The 17,854-nt window shown below is 43.4% G+C and overlaps 1 protein-coding gene across 4 annotated transcripts in view; it reads left to right on the forward strand.

Annotated features, from left to right (window-relative positions):
- trim33 (tripartite motif containing 33) overlaps positions 1-17,854 on the forward strand; it is a 203,989-nt gene that overhangs the window by 141,785 nt on the left and 44,350 nt on the right. For all 4 annotated transcript variants that reach the window (XM_068007293.1, XM_068007295.1, XM_068007294.1 and 1 more), the window contains exons 5-7: positions 5,229-5,345; positions 11,683-11,797; positions 11,907-12,053. In XM_068007293.1, the coding sequence (XP_067863394.1) occupies positions 5,229-5,345; positions 11,683-11,797; positions 11,907-12,053 (379 nt within the window). The remainder of the gene's footprint in view (positions 1-5,228; positions 5,346-11,682; positions 11,798-11,906; positions 12,054-17,854) is intronic.

The raw sequence follows: 17,854 nt of genomic DNA on the forward strand, positions 1-17,854 counted from the left end.
ACATTCAACGGCATTACCATCACCGAATCCCCCACCATCAACATCCTGGGGGTCACCATTGACCAGAAACTTAACTGGACCAGCCACATAAATACTGTGGGTACAAGAGCAGGTCAGAGGCTGGGTATTCTGCGGCGAGTGACTCACCTCCTGACTCCCCAAAGCCTTTCCACCATCTACAAGGCACAAGTCGAGAGTGTGATGGAATACTCTCCACTTGCTTGGATGAGTGCAGCTCCAACAACACTCAAGAAGCTCGACACCATCCAGGACAAAGCAGCCCACTAGATTGACACCCCATCCACCACCCTTAACATTCACTCCCTTCACCACCGGCGCACTGTGGCTGCAGTGTGTACCATCCACAGGATGCACTGCAGCAACTCGCCAAGGCTTCTTCGACAGCACCTCCCAAACCCGTGACCTCTACACCTAGAAGGACAAGGGCAGCAGGCACATGTGAACAACACCACCTGGACGTTCCCCTCCAAGTCACACATCATCCCAACTTGGAAATATATCGCCGTTCCTTCATCGTCGCTGGGTCAAAATCCCGGAACTCCCTTCCTAACAGCACTGTGGGAGAACCTTCACCACACGGACTGCAGCGGTTCAAGAAGGCAGCTCACCACCACCACCTTCTCGAGCAATTAGGGATGGGCAATAAATGCTGGCCTCGCCAGCGACGCTCACATCCCATGAACGAATAATTTAAAAAAATGTTGTGCACATAGATATATGTAAAAGACATGTATGTGTATTTTAGTTATGCAGTACTATGGTCTATTAGGTCAGTCACACTGCTGTCGCTGGTCTCAGTCCAGTGGACCAGTGATCAGGTGTGTGTTACGACATCAGGTGTCGTAAAGGCAGTGTTGTAACACTGATCCTACAAGGGGGCAAGCAACCTTGGACCTGGTCCTGTGTAATGAGCCAGGATTAATTAATGTCCTAGGTAAGGATCCCCTTGGAATGAGTGACCACAACATGATTACATTCCATATCCAATTAGAGGGTGAGAAGCGTACTGAGCTTGAATAAAGGAGACTATGATGGTATGAGAGCGGAATTGATTAAAGTGGACTGGGAAAATAGATTAAAGGGTAAGACGGTACATGAGCAGTGGTGTTCATTTAGGGAGTTATTTTACGACTTTCAAAAAATATATATTCCATTGAGGAAAAAAGGTGTAAAAGAAATGACAGCCATCCATGGCTAAGCAAAGAAATTAAGGACATATAAGGTAGCCAAACTTAGTGGGAGGATAGAAGATTGGGAAGTCTTCAAAAGACAGCAAAAAGTAACTAAAAGATTGATTAAGAAAGGGAAGATAGATTATGAAAATAAATTAGCAAAAAATATAACAACAGATAGCAAGAGTTTCTACAGTTATATAAAAAGAAAAAGGGTGGCTAAGGCAAACGTAGGTCCCTTAGAGGATGAGACGGGGAAATTAATGGTGGGAAACATGGAGATGGCAAAAATGCTGAACAAATATTTTGTTTGTCTTTACGGTCGAGGACACTAAGAATATCCCAACACTGGACAAACAGGGGGCTCTGGGGGGGAGGAGCTAAATACGATTAAAATCACTAAGGAATTGGTACTCAGTAAATTAATGGGACTCAAGGCGGATAAATCCCCTCACCTGATGGCTTACATCCGAGGGTCTTGAGGGAAGTGGCAGTAGGGATTGTGGATGCTTTGGTAATAATTTTCCAAAATTCTCTGGACTCGGCAAAGGTCCCGGCAGATTGGAAAACTGCTAATGTAACACCCTTATTTAAAAAGGGTAGTAGGCAGAAGGCTGGAAATTATAGGCCAGTTAGCCTAACATCTGTGGTGGAGACAGTAGCGGAACATTTGGATAAACATAATTTAATAGGACAAAGTCAGCATGGCTTTACGAAGGGGAAGTCATGTCTGACAAATTTGCTTGAGTTCTTTGAGGACATAACGTACAGGGTGGATAAAGGGGAACCAGTGGACGTAGTGTATTTAGACTTCCAGAAGGCATTCGACAAGGTGCCACATAAAAGATTATTGCTCAAGATAAAGATTCACTGGATTGGCGGTAATATTCTGGCATGGGTGGAGGATTGGTTATCTAACAGGAAGCAGAGAGTTGGGATAAATGGTTCATTCTCGGACTGGCAACCAGTAGCCAGTGGTGTTCCGCAGGGGTTGGTGCTGGGTCCCCAACTCTTTACAATCTATATTAACGATTTGGAGGAGGGGACCGAGTGTAACATATCAAAGTTTGCAGATGATACAAAGATGGGAGGGAAAGTAGAGAGTGAGGAGGACATAAAAAACCTACAAGGGGATATAGACAGGCTGGGTGAGTGGGCGGAGATTTGGCAGATGCAATACAATATTGGAAAATGTGAGGTTGTGCACTTTGGCAGGAAAAATCAGAGAGCAAGTTATTATCTTAATGGCGAGAAACTGGAAAGTACTGCAGTACAAAGGGATCTGGGGGTCCTAGTGCAAGAAAATCAAAAAGTTAGTATGCAGGTGCAGCAGGTGATCAAGAAGGCCAACGGAATGTTGGCTTTTATTGCTAGGGGGATAGAATATAAAAACAGGGAGGTATTGCTGCAGTTATATAAGGTATTGGTGAGACCGCACCTGGAATACTGCATACAGTTTTGGTGTCCATACTTAAGAAAAGACATACTTGCTCTCGAGGCAGTACAAAGAAGGTTCACTCGGTTAATCCCGGGGATGAGGGGGCGGACATATGAGGAGAGGTTGAGTAGATTGGGACTCTACTCATTGGAGTTCAGAAGAATGAGAGGCGATCTTATTGAAACATATAACATTGTGAAGGGGCTTGATCGGGTGGATGCGGTAAGGATGTTCCCAAGGATGGGTGAAACTAGAACTAAGGGGCATAGTCTTAGAATAAGGGGCTGCTCTTTCAAAACTGAGATGAGGAGAAACTTTTTCACTCAGAGGGTGGTAGGTCTGTGGAATTTGCTGCCCCAGGAAGCTGTGGAAGCTACATCATTAAATAAATTTAAAACAGAAATAGACAGTTTCCTAGAAGTAAAGGGAATTAGGGGTTACGGGGAGCGGGCAGGAAATTGGACATGAATTTAGATTTGAGGTTAGGATCAGATCAACCATGATCTTATTGAATGGTGGAGCAGGCTCGAGGGGCCGATTGGCCTACTCCTGCTCCTATTTCTTATGTTCTCTTATGTTCTTATGGTGAAAGCACATTCAATAGGAACTTTCAAAAGGGAATTGGATAAATACTTGAAGGGAAAAAATTTACTGGGCTAGGGGGAAAGAGCAGGGTAATTGGACTAATTGGATAGCTCTTTCAAAGAGCCGGCACAGGCACGATGGGCCGAATGGCCGCCTCCTGTGCTGTACCTACGATAAAGGCAACTTTCAGCAGTGGTTATTTTGGTCGCGTTGGAAAGACCTATTAGCCCATTCTAAACAAGCATGTAAAGTATTGTGTGTTGCTTTCTTCAATCTAGTTTTAGTGGAGCCTGGAAATATCCCAAATCTTCAGGTCTGAGATGCAAGTAAGTCTATTCTTTTCCAGTGGAAATGCATATCAGTATGCAGCCTGGTTTCTGGCACCAAGCCAACAGCTATCAAAGGATTTTTTTAAAGGAATGCTTTAGAGCTTGTCTCTGATGTCACTGAACCCAAGTCTTTCCTTGTTGGGCACCCCAGTTAAAAGACGGTTTGGCTAGAGCCCAAATGTTGTTGAAATTACTGCTAAAGCAAATTATAGTATAACACTTGTCCTTTCACAAATTATTGCCATGCCCTGAGACTTCTTGATAGAAGGTTTTATGGCTTTGTGTTGTAAGCCATCACAATCTGCCACAGAACTACTGGGATCAAAGCTGTACCTCCCCACAATGAATGTGCAGCCCTAAAATTGAGTAACTGAACATTTTTTTAGAATTCATATATTACGATGGAGAGCACACTTGATAAAAATATAAATGGTGCTAAACTAATAACCCAGAGGTCATGAGCACCCAAAAGATGACCATGAAAACTCCCAGATTGTTGTAAAACCCCAACTGGTTCACTAATGTCCTTCACGGAAGAGACCAGCCACCCCTATCTGGTTTGGCTTATATATAACTCCAGTCCTGTACTATGTGGCTGGCTGTTAATGCCCTAAGGGCAACAAGGGATGGGCAATTAATACTGCCTTGTCAGTGCCACTCACAACATAAAACAAGTTTATCACAAATAAAATGAGGGCTTTTGTCTGTATACTAAGTAGCACAGAACTGCATTGTATAAATTTTAACGAAATGTAAGCATCCTGCGTAACTCCAGATTTACTGTTGTAATGTCTACTTACCAGGATTTTCACGTGAGTTAAGTAGTGCGTCCTTTACTTGAATACAGTTGACAGGCCATATACAACTTTCACCCAAAACAGAGCTTTATCCATTGCAATGGCTTTTTAGGACTGGCTGTAAGTAGTGTTAATAAGCAGATGATCTCTTAGAGGTCAAACATCAACCATTTGTTTATTGGGGTGGATATTTAGTTGTAGATAAAGGTAGTTTTTAAATTTGTATTGAACTATATATTTTTACACTGCATTGCACTTGAGTGTTGTGGTGTCGGAGGTACCATCTTTCAGATGAGATGTTAAACCAAAGCCCTGTCTGCCCTCTTGGGTGAACATAAGCGATCCTGTGATGCTATTTGAAGACGAGTAGAGGAGTTCTCCTGGTATCCTGGCCAACATTTATCCCTCTCCCAACTCCACTAAAACCGATTATCTGATCGTTTATTTTGTTGTTTGTGGGACCTTGCTGTGTGCAAATTAGCGGCCAAATTTGCCTGTATTACAACAGTGACTGCACTTCAAAAGTACTTCGTTGACTGTGAAGGACTTTGGTATAGCCCAAGGTCATAAAAGGTGCTATACAAATGCAAACTTGTTCTTTCTATAGCCAAGATCAGAGTAACTTTAAGTTCTTCCTTGCAAGGGTAGAATTAATATTTTCCCCACAGTAACAAGAAGCTCTTGTAAACATTGAAACCAAATGTTTGAAGTGTTACTAATCCTAGACTGTACTGTACCTTATGTATGAGCATAATAACCAAAGGGGTTTAAATTTTTATTGGTCTACTTTTCTCTCAAGGCAGGTTTTGTGAGAACATAAACTTCACTGCACTTTCCCATAGGATTTATTTTGATGGTTAAATTCATCCTTTTTTTTGCTTTACAGATACCAATTTTTAGAAGAAGCATTTCAAAACCAAAAAATTATTATTGAGACTTTAATGGCCAAGCTTCAAGAAAAGAAGAATTATGTGCAGTACGCAGCTAGCCAAGTGCAGAACAGGTACGTTCAACTTGCAGATTAGAGCACAGTAGCTGTGGTAGCACCCTGATTTCAAGACCTTCTGTATTGAAATGTTGCCATTTTTAATTCAATTGAGCCTTCTGGAATTTCATACTTTTAGAAAGAAGTTTCAGCAATTTGAAATGGAGCATGTAGGACTATTGTCAGTGCTAGGATACAGTACTATCCGCAATAGCTGTTGTCTATCCACACTTGAATACAAATTGGTCTTCATGCAAGAAGGTTTTGCTACTGAGTTGCAAGTCAAATGCTGAAGTTTGCTGGACTAGCCTCGCTCACCCAAAACCAGTGTTATCCGTATCTCCTGACTTGAACAAATGCTTGGCACACAGTTTGTTCTTCGCATAATGATCAGGCTTCTAGGCTTACAATCATTGTTGCGAAAAATGTACCTTCTGGTACCCTTTCTCAGCTACTATAGTTGAAGCAATAAGTATGAAGTGTACCATTCTTAAGTTCTTCTCTACCCCGCTCTCTAAAACAAAACCAGATATGAATGCTATTTTTACTCTGCTACTCTTTGGGCGCTGCCCACTCAATATCAAGATCCATTATTTTGCTATCGCTTCATCAGTGGCCATGTGGCTAACAGTTTCTTTTGGATGACTTACACAAAGCTACAGCTTATTCCTGTAATGTGCACCTCAAAGCATTAGAACTCAACAATGGCAGAATAATCTTTCATATCTTTTAAATCAATTAATATTTGCAGCTACACAGGTTATAGAGACCAACAAATGCCTTATAATGTGATGAAAGCTGTGTTTAATTATTACAAATGACTAAATCACAGAATAGGAAACCAGTGCTGTGCTTGTTTCATATTTGCCCTGAATCTAGGTGTACATTTAAAAATGGGTTTTGTTTTGGATTATACAGCCCATACTCCATTGGATTCTGACCCAGTTAGTTTTACAAGGATTTTACATTTTTTTTCTCCTGAAGGCAGCAACTTCTGGAGTATGGTTACATCAGTACCTGTCACCCTCCAGTACCTTGCTGCATTGCATTTATGTGTGACTCTTGACAGTGAGTGTTTGCAGGCTGTTCAGTCATGGGAGGAGTGATCACAGGCAAGCTTAGTCCTGTTCTTAACTGATATGTTTTTCTTCCTCATTCACTCACACTACAGTTCTAGCAGAGGTCACTGCATAACAATCTCACCAGTTTTCAGGTGTGCTGAAGCCAGTTTTAGAATCCTACTGCCACCTTGGTGAGATTAGCTAACTTAGCACAGACCAGGTATTGAACTGAAGTTTTTTCTAGATAAACCCAATGAACCATTGGGGGTAACCAAGATTTTTTTTGAGGGGAAAACAACTAAGAGCCTGTCTGCACATTAGTGAAAACAAACTTAAAGAACTTTTGAATGCAGTGGGTGGGGTTCAGTAGTTTATGTAGTAAGCTACCGGCCTTCCACCATCTACAAGGCACAAGTCAGGAGTGTGATGGAATACATCCAGGCAAGTGGAGAGAGCGCAGCTCCAACAACACTCAAGAAGCTCGACACCATCCAGGACAAAGCAGCCTGCTTGATTGACGCCCCATCCACCACTTTAAACATTCATTCCCTTCAACGGCGCAGCATGGCTGCAGTGTGTACCATCTACAGGATGCACTGAGCAACTCGCCAAGGCTTCTTCGATAGCACCTCCCAAACCCGTGACCTCTACCACCTAGAAGGACAAGGGCAGCAGTCACATGGAAACAACACCACCTGGACGTTCTTCCCCCCCCCCCCCCCCCCCCCCCCCCCACCAAGTCACACAACATCCTGACTTGGAAATATATCGCAGTTCCTTCATCGTTGCTGGGTCAAAATCCTGGAACTCCCTTCCTAACAGCACTGTGGGAGATCCTTCACCACACGGACTGCAGCGGTTCAAGAAGGCAGCTCACCACCACCTTCTCTAGGGCAATTAGGGATGGGCAATAAATGCTGGCCTTGCCAGTGACGCCCACATCCCATGAACGAATAATAAAAAAAAAAGATTCTTTAATGTGTTTGGGTAGTGCCTACTTTTACTAAACTATTTTAAGTTGTGCAACAAGAAAACACAGTATTAACCAAGTTAAAATGCAGACCATTATATCTCAAGGCCAGACTTCATTTTTATAAAACCAGTGACAAATCACTGCTTTTGAATGGAGCGGAAACATAGAGGGAAACGAACAAACAAGTTAGACGTTTGTCAATAAATATCAATGCAAATTCTTGGGTATTCGCTAGCCAGACAGCATCAAGAATGTGGAACTGTGGGTAAACATTGAACAAGAGAGTACAGAATTGCAAATAAGACAGAGAAAGTGGTGTTGGATTGAATGTATCCCTAGAAAATCCCAAACTTAAGTCACTGAGATCTCCAAAGAAAAAGACACGGCAGACCAAAAAACAGTTGGTGCAGCACTGTGGATGCCGAAGTAAAAAGAACGGCCTACGCATGAGATCATTTGGAAGTGGTTGCCCAAAACGGAGCTTAGTGGTGAAAAACAATAGAAGACCTATACTCTGCAAGGAGCAATAAGATTGAATGATAAGATTCTAACTCATCATTTTGGGTCGAGATAGATCTCATTTGAATGTGAAACTGGAAATGTATGTTGTAACGTACAATGCTGTGCATTGTGACGTTATAAAAGATGATTCATGGATATTTATCCAGTGCATTACTCCCTTGTTTGAGTTTTGCTCTCCTTTGTTAATGTGAATCTTTTACGGATATAAGAACAATGGAAAAGGTGCTGTCAGATTCACTGGGATTTTACCAGAGCTGAGGGATTATAGTTTTCCAGTTAGCCTAGTGGTCATGGTATTTGATGCAACCCAGACGTTGAGAGTTCATATCCCACCATAGCAAGTTGTGGAATTGAATTCAATAAATCTGGTAATTTGTGAGTTGTCATCAAAAATAGTAACCAGGAAAGCTGCTGGAATGTCTTTAAAACCTGACTTAAACACTAGTATCCTTCAGGGAATGAAACCTGCCACTCCTAACCAGTCTGGCTCCAGTCCCACATGGATGGGCAACGTCGTGTCCTTTAGTGTACAGGGAAGTGGGAGGTGTAATTGAACAACAGTCACCCAGCACTTCACCTGGAATGTGTAATTTGATCCAATCACTCGCAGTCAGGCTGGAAACAATTGGAAACAATTTTACAACACCAAGTTATAGTCCAGCAATTTTATTTTAAATTCACAAGCTTTCGGAGGCTACCTCCTTCCTCAGGTGAACGATGTGGAAATGAAATCCACGGACCAGTTGAACCAGGAACACTTCTCACCACGATGGACGTCTCGGCACTATACACCAGTATCCCCCACGATGACGGCATCGCTGCGACAGCATCAATACTCAACACCAACAACAGCCAATCTCCGGACGCCATCCTACAACTCATCCGCTTCATCCTGGATCACAATGTCTTCACCTTCGATAACCAGTTCTTTACCCAAACACACGGAACAGCCATGGGGACCAAATTCGCACCCCAATACGCCAACATTTTCATGCACAAGTTCGAGCAGGACTTCTTCACTGCACAAGACCTCCAACCAACACTATATACCAGATACATCGACGACATTTTCTTTCTATGGACCCACGGCAAGGAATCACTAAAGAGACTACACGATAACATCAACAAGTTCCATCCCACCATCAAGCTCACCATGGACTACTCCTCAGAATCAGTTTCTTTCTTGGACACACGCACCTCAGCACCTCACTCTACCGCAAGCCCACGGACAACCTCACGATGCTCCACTTTTCCAGCTTCCACCCTAACCACGTCAAAGAGGCCATCCCCTATGGACAGGCCCTGCGAATACACAGGGTCTGCTCAGACGAGGAGGAACGCGATGGACACCTACAGACGCTGAAAGACGCCCTAATAAGAACGGGATATGACGCTCGACTCATCGATCGACAGTTCCGACTGGCCACAGCAAAAAATCGCATAGACCTCCTCAGGAGACTAACACGGGACGCAACCAACAGAGTACCCTTTGTCGTCCAGTACTTCCCCGGAGCGGAGAAACTACGCCATGTTCTCCGCAGCCTTCAACATGTCATCAATGACGACGAACACCTCGCTATGGCCATCCCCACACCTCCACTACTCGCCTTTAAACAGCCACCCAACCTCAAACAGACCATCGTTCGCAGCAAATTACCTAGCTTTCAAGAGAACAGCGTCCACGACACCACACAACCCTGCCACGGTAACCTCTGCAAGACATGCCAGATCATCGACACAGATACCACCATCACACGAGAGGACACCACCCACCAGGTGCATGGTTCATACTCCTGTGACTCGACCAACGTTGTCTACCTCATACGTTGCAGGAAAGGATGCCCCAGAGCATGGTACATTGGCGAGACCATGCAGTCACTGCGACAACGGATGAACGGACACCGCGCAACAATTGCCAAACAGGAGGGTTCCCTCCCAGTCGGGGAACACTTCAGCAGTCATGGACATTCATCCACCGACCTTCGGGTAAGCGTACTCCAAGGCGGCCTTCGAGACACACGACAACGCAAAATCGTCGAGCAGAAATTGATAGCCAAGTTCCGCACCCATGAGGACGGCCTCAGCCGGGATCTTGGGTTCATGTCACGCTACACGTTACCCCACCAGCGAACAAATGTTATCTGTTTTTAATATAACGGTTCAGTTGCTGTCTTTTCTATGTTTCTACCTCTCTATCTCTTTTTTGTTGTTGTTTTTTTTGGTGATTTGTATATTCTGAGACCTGACAGGTAACACCTGTCTGTCTGCACACTGATTGCCTTGGCAACGGGCAGTTGAAAAAACTGTCTGTAATCACCAAGCATTGTTCTGTGAATTATAAATGCGATTTCATTTCGAGGATTTCATTTCCACATCGTTCACCTGAGGAAGGAGGTAGCCTCCGAAAGCTTGTGAATTTAAAATAAAATTGCTGGACTATAACTTGGTGTTGTAAAATTGTTTACAATTGTCAACCCCAGTCCATCACTGGCATCTCCACATCAAGGCTGGAAACAGGCAGTGCAGCCTTCAGAGATAGTTGCAAGTGTATAGTGGCACTGCAGGCATAACACCTCAGAGTTCAGATATGCATAGCAATAACACTCCCAATTTCAGACAGCACAGTATTAACAGTCCCTACAGTTTAGACAATGCAGTGTTAACACTCCCTCCTGGCTCGTACTTTTGGATAACCAGGGGACTAAGCCTGGTGCAGTGTAGAAGAGCATCTTGGGAGCAGCAGCAGGTGTACCTTTGGGCTATGATCTTAGTGAAGCTACCATAAAGGGCTGCCTGCACATGTAACACCAAAAGTCAGCAGGCTCTAAACAGAGCTAAGCTGTCCCATAACCAGTGGATCATAGAAAAGCTCTGTGGTCCCGCCTCATCCTTTTCAAGAAAGGTGGTGGACAACCTGGCAACTGACATGAACTATTCACATCTTGAAACAGGGTGGAGTTCTGCATTGGTGTACTAAAGACTACGGTTAAAGTGTACGAAAGCGTCTTCAGCCAGAGGAGCTGAGTGTGTGGTCCTGCTCATTTTCCTCCCAAGGTCCCGATTCTAACCTGGCCATGTACTGCCTGCCCTGTCAGCATCCTCCAAATCATCAGTAAAGTGATGGTAGGAATCAGCAATAGTGGCATCAAGCAACACCTGCACATCGCTAACCTGTTCACCGATGCCAAACAAACCCAGCAATTGACTCATGGGCCCCTTCAAATATATCACCCCATGCACAGGCACTGCAAGCTCATGGCTGCTGCAGCTGTTCTTCCTCACACTGCTCTTGCCTCCCCCAACCCTTAACTCTGAGCATGTGTTCTCAGCACAGGCTTAAAATCCCCCCTAGCGATCAGGATCGTGCCCCACATCCAGCTGGAGCCCTATTTATTCATTAATAACAGGTGCCTGCCAATGTGTGCTGCAGTCTGACCTCAGAGCAGGAGGAGGGTAGGCATGTGAGAGTAGCAGGTAAGTAGATGATTAAGGTTCTGTCGACTGACCCTTTCAGTGACGCTAAGGAGAGATGTGCTTTCTACCTGGGCGGTACCAGAAGCTCTGTGATGCCTAGGAGACCTGGGGGATGGGGGTGAAATGTGTCTGGTGGTGGTGTAAAACAGATAATAGTGAATGGGCAGCCCATTTTACATCCCACACGATTCTCTTTCCCCCAAAAAGCTCTTGAGATACTAGTGTTCGGAAGAGGAACATTTAAGATTCTTTGTGTGAATCGATCTTTAGAAAACAATTATTATTAGATTGCATGCATTTGTTTCCTTTTTTTCCATATTCTTAGGTTAAACGAAGTCTCTGATACGAACAAGAAAGTTGAACATGACATTAAAGTTGCCATCTTCACTCTCATTAATGAGATCAACAAGAAGGGCAAGAATCTATTGCAGCAGCTGGAGGTATGATATCGTAAATCTTTGCATAGCGATCTTTATCCCAGTGTTAATGACAACAGGTCTGACCAATACTTCACTTTTTGACTGGCCTTCACTGCTCTTTTTTCTACAGAATGTAACAAAGGAGAGGCAGATAAAATTACTGCAGCAGCAGCAGGATGTTACCAGCCTTGCCAAGCAGGTGGAGCACGTGATGAACTTTGCAAAGTGGGCCATTTCCAGTGGAAGCAGTACAGCACTACTTTACAGCAAGCGACTGGTAAGGCAGTCACATCTTCATTACATTATATCTGTGATGCGAAAGATGTAGCTTCCTGCAGTGGGAAAATTAAATTCCTAACTTACAATACGTTGATAGGGCGAGATGAAGTAAAGTGGGAGGAGGCTTGTGTGGAGCACACACACTGGCATAGACCTGTTGGGGTGAAGGGCATGTTTCTGTGCTGTAGAATTCTATGTAACCAGGATTTGTGGAACCAGTGGCTGACGGAGAATTTTTTTTAAAGCACAATAGAAACGTAATATTATGCATGTTTGGAATTGTCACAAAAACCCGAACATGGGAGGAGGGCATGCTAAGAGAACTGTTGCTAGTGTGATCCCCATGCAAGAAGAATATAAATGTTAGAGTGCATTCATTGGTCTGTTTCTAAATCTGTTCCATCTCTTCTGAAGATGATAACTTGCTGGGGTAAAGTTCCATGAGCACAAGATGATATCTGATACCTCACTCAAGTAACCATTCTTCAGGCATGAGCAAATGTGGCCTCCCAACTGAGACTCCATTGTATAGATGTGCTTGGCTAATAGATTTACCAGAAAATGCAGTCAGGTTAGCATGGAAACCACCAAGCCCGCTGGGCAAGATTTTCTTATCAAAGCGCCAGACAGCTCGAGCGGTCACTATAATAGCTGGGGGCATTTTCTGAAGTCAGTTTCTGTCCCTGATCAAAAACCAAATACAGACTATCATATTACACAGAACAATGCCCTGGACTCGTAAGTGAGAATCGTGGTTTTAGATGTTTTGCTTTGCGGGCTGGCATTGGTTGTTTTTAACATCAGCCCTATGGGAGCTGTAGAGCATCTATTACAGCTACTCGACAGTGATAAAGGTACTTTTGGAAGACACGATAGAGCAATTGCTGTAGCCTTATAAAGAGCCAATAGGCATGCAATGATGGTCACCAAGAACAGCAGGATCACTTTGATTAGCTATTAGTTTTTCGTAGTACCAGCCTTGAGAATTCCAGAGTATGATGGCATAGAGAATCTCGTTTTTGAGCAATAGCCACCCTCAGGGATCCCTCTGAATTTGGGCTGCTTCATACAAATTAGAACTAGAATGTTGTTCCTACTATGTAGTTGCCTCCAGACCCTTCCAAGTTCTATATCTTGCACAGAGCAATCTATGCAGTCTTGACTTATTTTCCATGGTGCAAGGAGCCACATCAAACCAATGATTATGTAGTGGATAGCTAGATGAATGTTTGAATGCACCCAAAACAATTACAAGTTTGCAGAATTGAAGCCCAAGGAACAGCTTATGGGTCATGCTAACTGTTCTACAGCTACTTCCTGGACACCTCTTTGGTTCCAATTGGATATGCAAGCTCCCACTTGGAACAATTTTTTTTACGAAACATTTCAGTCTACATTTAACTGGAGCACTTAGAAACACCGTGGGCAGATTGGTGATCACAGTTGGAACTTCCCCCTCCCAAACCTGTACTGTTGTGGTATGTAGCAGTCCACCTGCACATTAGTCAGTTGGAATGAAGTATACTAAGCCTAGCTCTGGAATACTTCCAAACCATTGTACGGAGCAAGCTGGTACATGTGGGGTCGATCAATACTACATTGGCCTGCTAGGTCAACAAAGGAGGTAGTGACTTCTTTTCAAGATACAAAAGTGCCTGAGTCCTAAGACTTATCACCATTTAACTGGGGTACACAATGTACTACAGGTACTCACTGTTCATCTTCATTAGTGGAAGATGCATTCAGTGAGGCTTTTTCAGGAGTTGGGGTGCTCAGAGAGAGCCCTGTTTGCCTCCCTGGATCACCTTTAGATCTTGTGTTTCTGCCTGAGGATCGAGGTTGTTTCAGCCAGAAAGATGGACATTGTCTCCTTTGTATGGATGTGGTGAAGGTTTCTGTATGATAGGACAAAAGTTACACTGGTACACACCTTCTTGGCCCTCCAAGCAATGGAACTGGACATTTTGACCATATGCAGAGACAGAATCTCACTGCCTCATGGGAGGGGTCTCTTAACAGGTGGGGTGAGTCAAATATTGCATCAGAACGTTGAAATAGTCTTGTTAATTCTTTGCTTTTTGAAGATGATGACTGTTGGATCAGGATGTCCTGTCTCTAGTGGGCAATACCTTGATTAGTTCAGATAGCATCCACTAAAGTGCTTATAAACACAAAATGGGGGAAAAATTATACAGTAGTATTCAAGTAAGTCCGTTAGCCCGATCTCATTCTGCTCCTCTTCACATCTGTTTGACATCAGTTTAAAATCTAGTTCTGTTTGGGTTCATGTTGTAGCTATTTTGGTCCTTCATGATCAGTTGGCATTTAGATCATTAGGTGAACAGTTTCATGCAAGTATTTGGAAATTGTGTCCAGTAAGAACATAGGAACAAAAGTAGTCCATTTAGCCCCTCAGGCCTGTTCTGCCATTCAATGAGATCATGGCTGATCTGTGACCTAACTCCATTTACCCACTTTAGCCCCATATTTTACTAAACTGACGTGATTTAGCAAAAATGAACTGGAAACAGCTACTTGAAGGTAAATCAATGTCAGAGCAGTGGGAGGCATTCAAAGGGGAGATTCAAGGGGTTCAGAGTAAACACATTCCCACAAAGAAAAAGAGTGGGACTGTCAAATCTAGAGCCCCCTGGATGTCAAGGAGCATACAGAATAAGATAAACCAAAAAAGGAAAGCACAGAGAGCTCAATACTGCAGAAAGCAGAGAGGAGTATCGGAAGTGCAGGGGTGGGAAAAAAAAAGGAAATTAGGAAAGCAAAGAGAGGGCATGAAAAAATATTGGCAAGTAAAATCAAGGAGAACCCAAATATGTTTTATAAATGCATTAAAAGCAAGAGGATGATTAAGGAAAGAGTAGGGCATATTAGAGACCAAAAAGGTAACCTATGTATGGAGGCGGAAGACATTGGTATGGTTCTCAATGAATACTTTGCATCTGTCTTCACAAGAGAGAGGGATGATGCAGACGATGTAGCTAAAGAGGAGGACTGTGAAATATTGGATGGAATAAGCAAAGTGAGAGAGGAAGTATTAAGGGGATTAGCATCTTTGAAAGTAGATAAATCACCAGTGCCGGATGAAATGTATCCCAGGCTGTTTAAAGAAGTAAGGGAGGAAATATCGAAGGCTCTGACCATCATTTTCCAATCCTCCCTGGAATACAGGCATGTTGCCGGAGGATTGGAGGACTGCTAACGTTGTACCGTTGTTTCAAAAGGGAGAGAGAGATAGACTGAGTAATTACAGGCCATTCAGTCTAACCTCAGTGGTGGGCAAGTTATTGGAATCAATTCTGAGGGACAGGATAAATCGTCACTTAGAAAGGCATGGATTAATCAAGGACAGTCATCATGGATTTGTTACGGGAAGGTCGTACCTGACTAACTTGATTGAATTTTTTGAGGAGGCAACAAGGAGGATCGATGAGGGTAGTGTGATTGATGTAGTCTAGATGGATTTTATCAAGACTTTTAACAAGGCAGACTGGTCACAAAAGTACAAGCCCATGGATCCAAGGGAAAGTGGCAAGTTGGATCCAAAATTGGCTCAGTAGCAGGAAGCAAAGGGTAATGGTCGACAGGTGTTTTTGTGACTGGAAGGCTGTTTCCAGTGGGGTTCTGCAAGGCTCAGTACTAGGTCCCTTGCTTTTTGTGGTACATGTTAATGATTTGGACTTAAACATACCCCCTACATTTAAGAAGTTTGCAGATTATACAAAAATTGGTCATGTGGTTGATAGTGAGGAGGAAAGCTGTAGACTGCAGGAAGATATCAATGGACTGGTCAGGTGGGCAGAGAAGTGGCAAATGGAATTCAATCTGGAGAGGTGTGCGGTAATGCATTTCGGGAGGGCAAACAAGGCAAGGGAATACACAATAAATGGGAGGATACTGAGAGGTGTAAAGGGACCTTGGAGTGCATGTCCACAGATCCCTGAAGGTATCAGGGCAGGTAGATAAGGTGGTTAAGGCATACGGGATACTTTCATTAGCCGAGGCATAGAATATAAGCAGGGAAGTTATGCTAGAACTGTATAAAACACTAGTTAGGCCACAGCTTGAGTACTACGTACAGTTCTGATCAGATTATAGGAAGGATGTAATTGCACTAGAGAGGGTACAGAGGAGATTTTCGAGGATGTTGCCAGGACTGGAGAATTTTAGCTATGAGGAAAGATTGGATAGGCTGGTGTTGTTTTCTTTGGAACAGAGGAGGCTGAGGGGTGATGTAATTGAGGTGTGTAAAATTATGAAGGGCCTAGATAGAGTGGATAGGAAGGACCTATTTCCCTTCGCAGAGAGGTCAATAACCAGGGGGCATAGACTTAAAGTGATTGGTAGAAGAATTAGAGGGGAGCTGAGGAAAAATATTTTCACCCAGAGGGTGGTGAGGGTCTGGAACTCACTGCCTGAAAGGGTTGTGGAGGCAGCAACCCTCATCACATTTATAAAGTACTTGGATATGCACTTGAAGTGTCGTAACCTTAGAAGGCTATGGACCAAGTGCTGGAAAGTGGGATTAGGCTGGGTGGCTCATTTTTGGCCGGCGTGGATACGATGGGCCAAATGGCCTCCCGTGCCATAAATTTTCTATGATTCTATCACTTAATACCTTTTGGTTAACAAAAATCTATCAATCTCTGATTTAAAATCAACAGTTTGAGCTAGCATCAACTGCCGTTTGCGGAAGAGTGTTCCAAACTTCTACCACACTGCATGTAGAAGTGTTTCCTCACTTCACTCCTGAAAGTCCTGGCTCTAATTTTTAGGCTATGTCCCCTAGTCCTAGACTCCTCAACCAGCGGAAATAGTCTCTCTCCATCTCCCCTATCAGTTCCCCTTAATATCTTGAAAACTTCAATCAAATAACCCCTTAATCTTCTAAATTCCAGAGAATACAACCCTAGTTGTGTAATCTCTCCTCGTAATTTAACTCTTGGAGTCCTGGTCTCAGTATAGTAAATCAACGCTTCCATCCCAAGGTGCGGTACCCAGAACTGAACACAGTACTCCAGGTGTGGTCTAACCAGGGCTTTGTATCGCTATAGCGTAACTTCTACCCCCTTGTATTCTAGTCCTCTACCTATAAAGGCCAGCATTCCGTTAGCCTTTTTGATTATTTTCTGTACCACTCCGTGACCTTCATTGATTCCCATTTGGGATCTTAATTTAGTTCTTCACAAATTCATGTACTTACCATTTAAGCTTCTTTGAACATTGGAGTTTGTTTCTCACATGGTAAACCACACAATTGGTGTTAATTTTGGCTTAGTGTTAGTGAACTACAAACCCATATTAAGATTAGGTGTAATTGGTATTCTGACAGAATAGCCCTGGAATACACCGAGTTATCAAAGGTTACTTTTCAGTTTCATTTGGGTTGACATTATCTCATTGTTTTATCTGCTGCCATGTAATTCAGAACTGGAACATTGATTCCATTATATAGATACTCACAAAACCCCAAGCTCCATGTTTTGGATAGCAATTTTTGCAGTCTTGATGCTTATTTCTGATGGTGCAAGGAAGCAAAGCAAATTGCTGAGTGCATACGAGGTGGCCAGATGGATAATTGAATGCATCCAAGACAGCTACCAGTTTGTAGGAGTGAAGCCCTAGGGAGAAGGTTCAAAGTCATTCTAACTGTTCTACAGCTGCTGCTTGGATATTTCTCAATCAGGTTCCAATTGATGGTACATGTAAGGCAATTTGGAGTAGTCCTCAGACATTTACAGTCTACATTTAACTGGAGCACATAACACCATTGGCAGATTGATC

The sequence above is a fragment of the Heptranchias perlo genome, chromosome 27, assembly GCF_035084215.1.
Source record: "Heptranchias perlo isolate sHepPer1 chromosome 27, sHepPer1.hap1, whole genome shotgun sequence".
Classification (NCBI taxonomy): Eukaryota; Metazoa; Chordata; class Chondrichthyes; order Hexanchiformes; family Hexanchidae; genus Heptranchias; species Heptranchias perlo.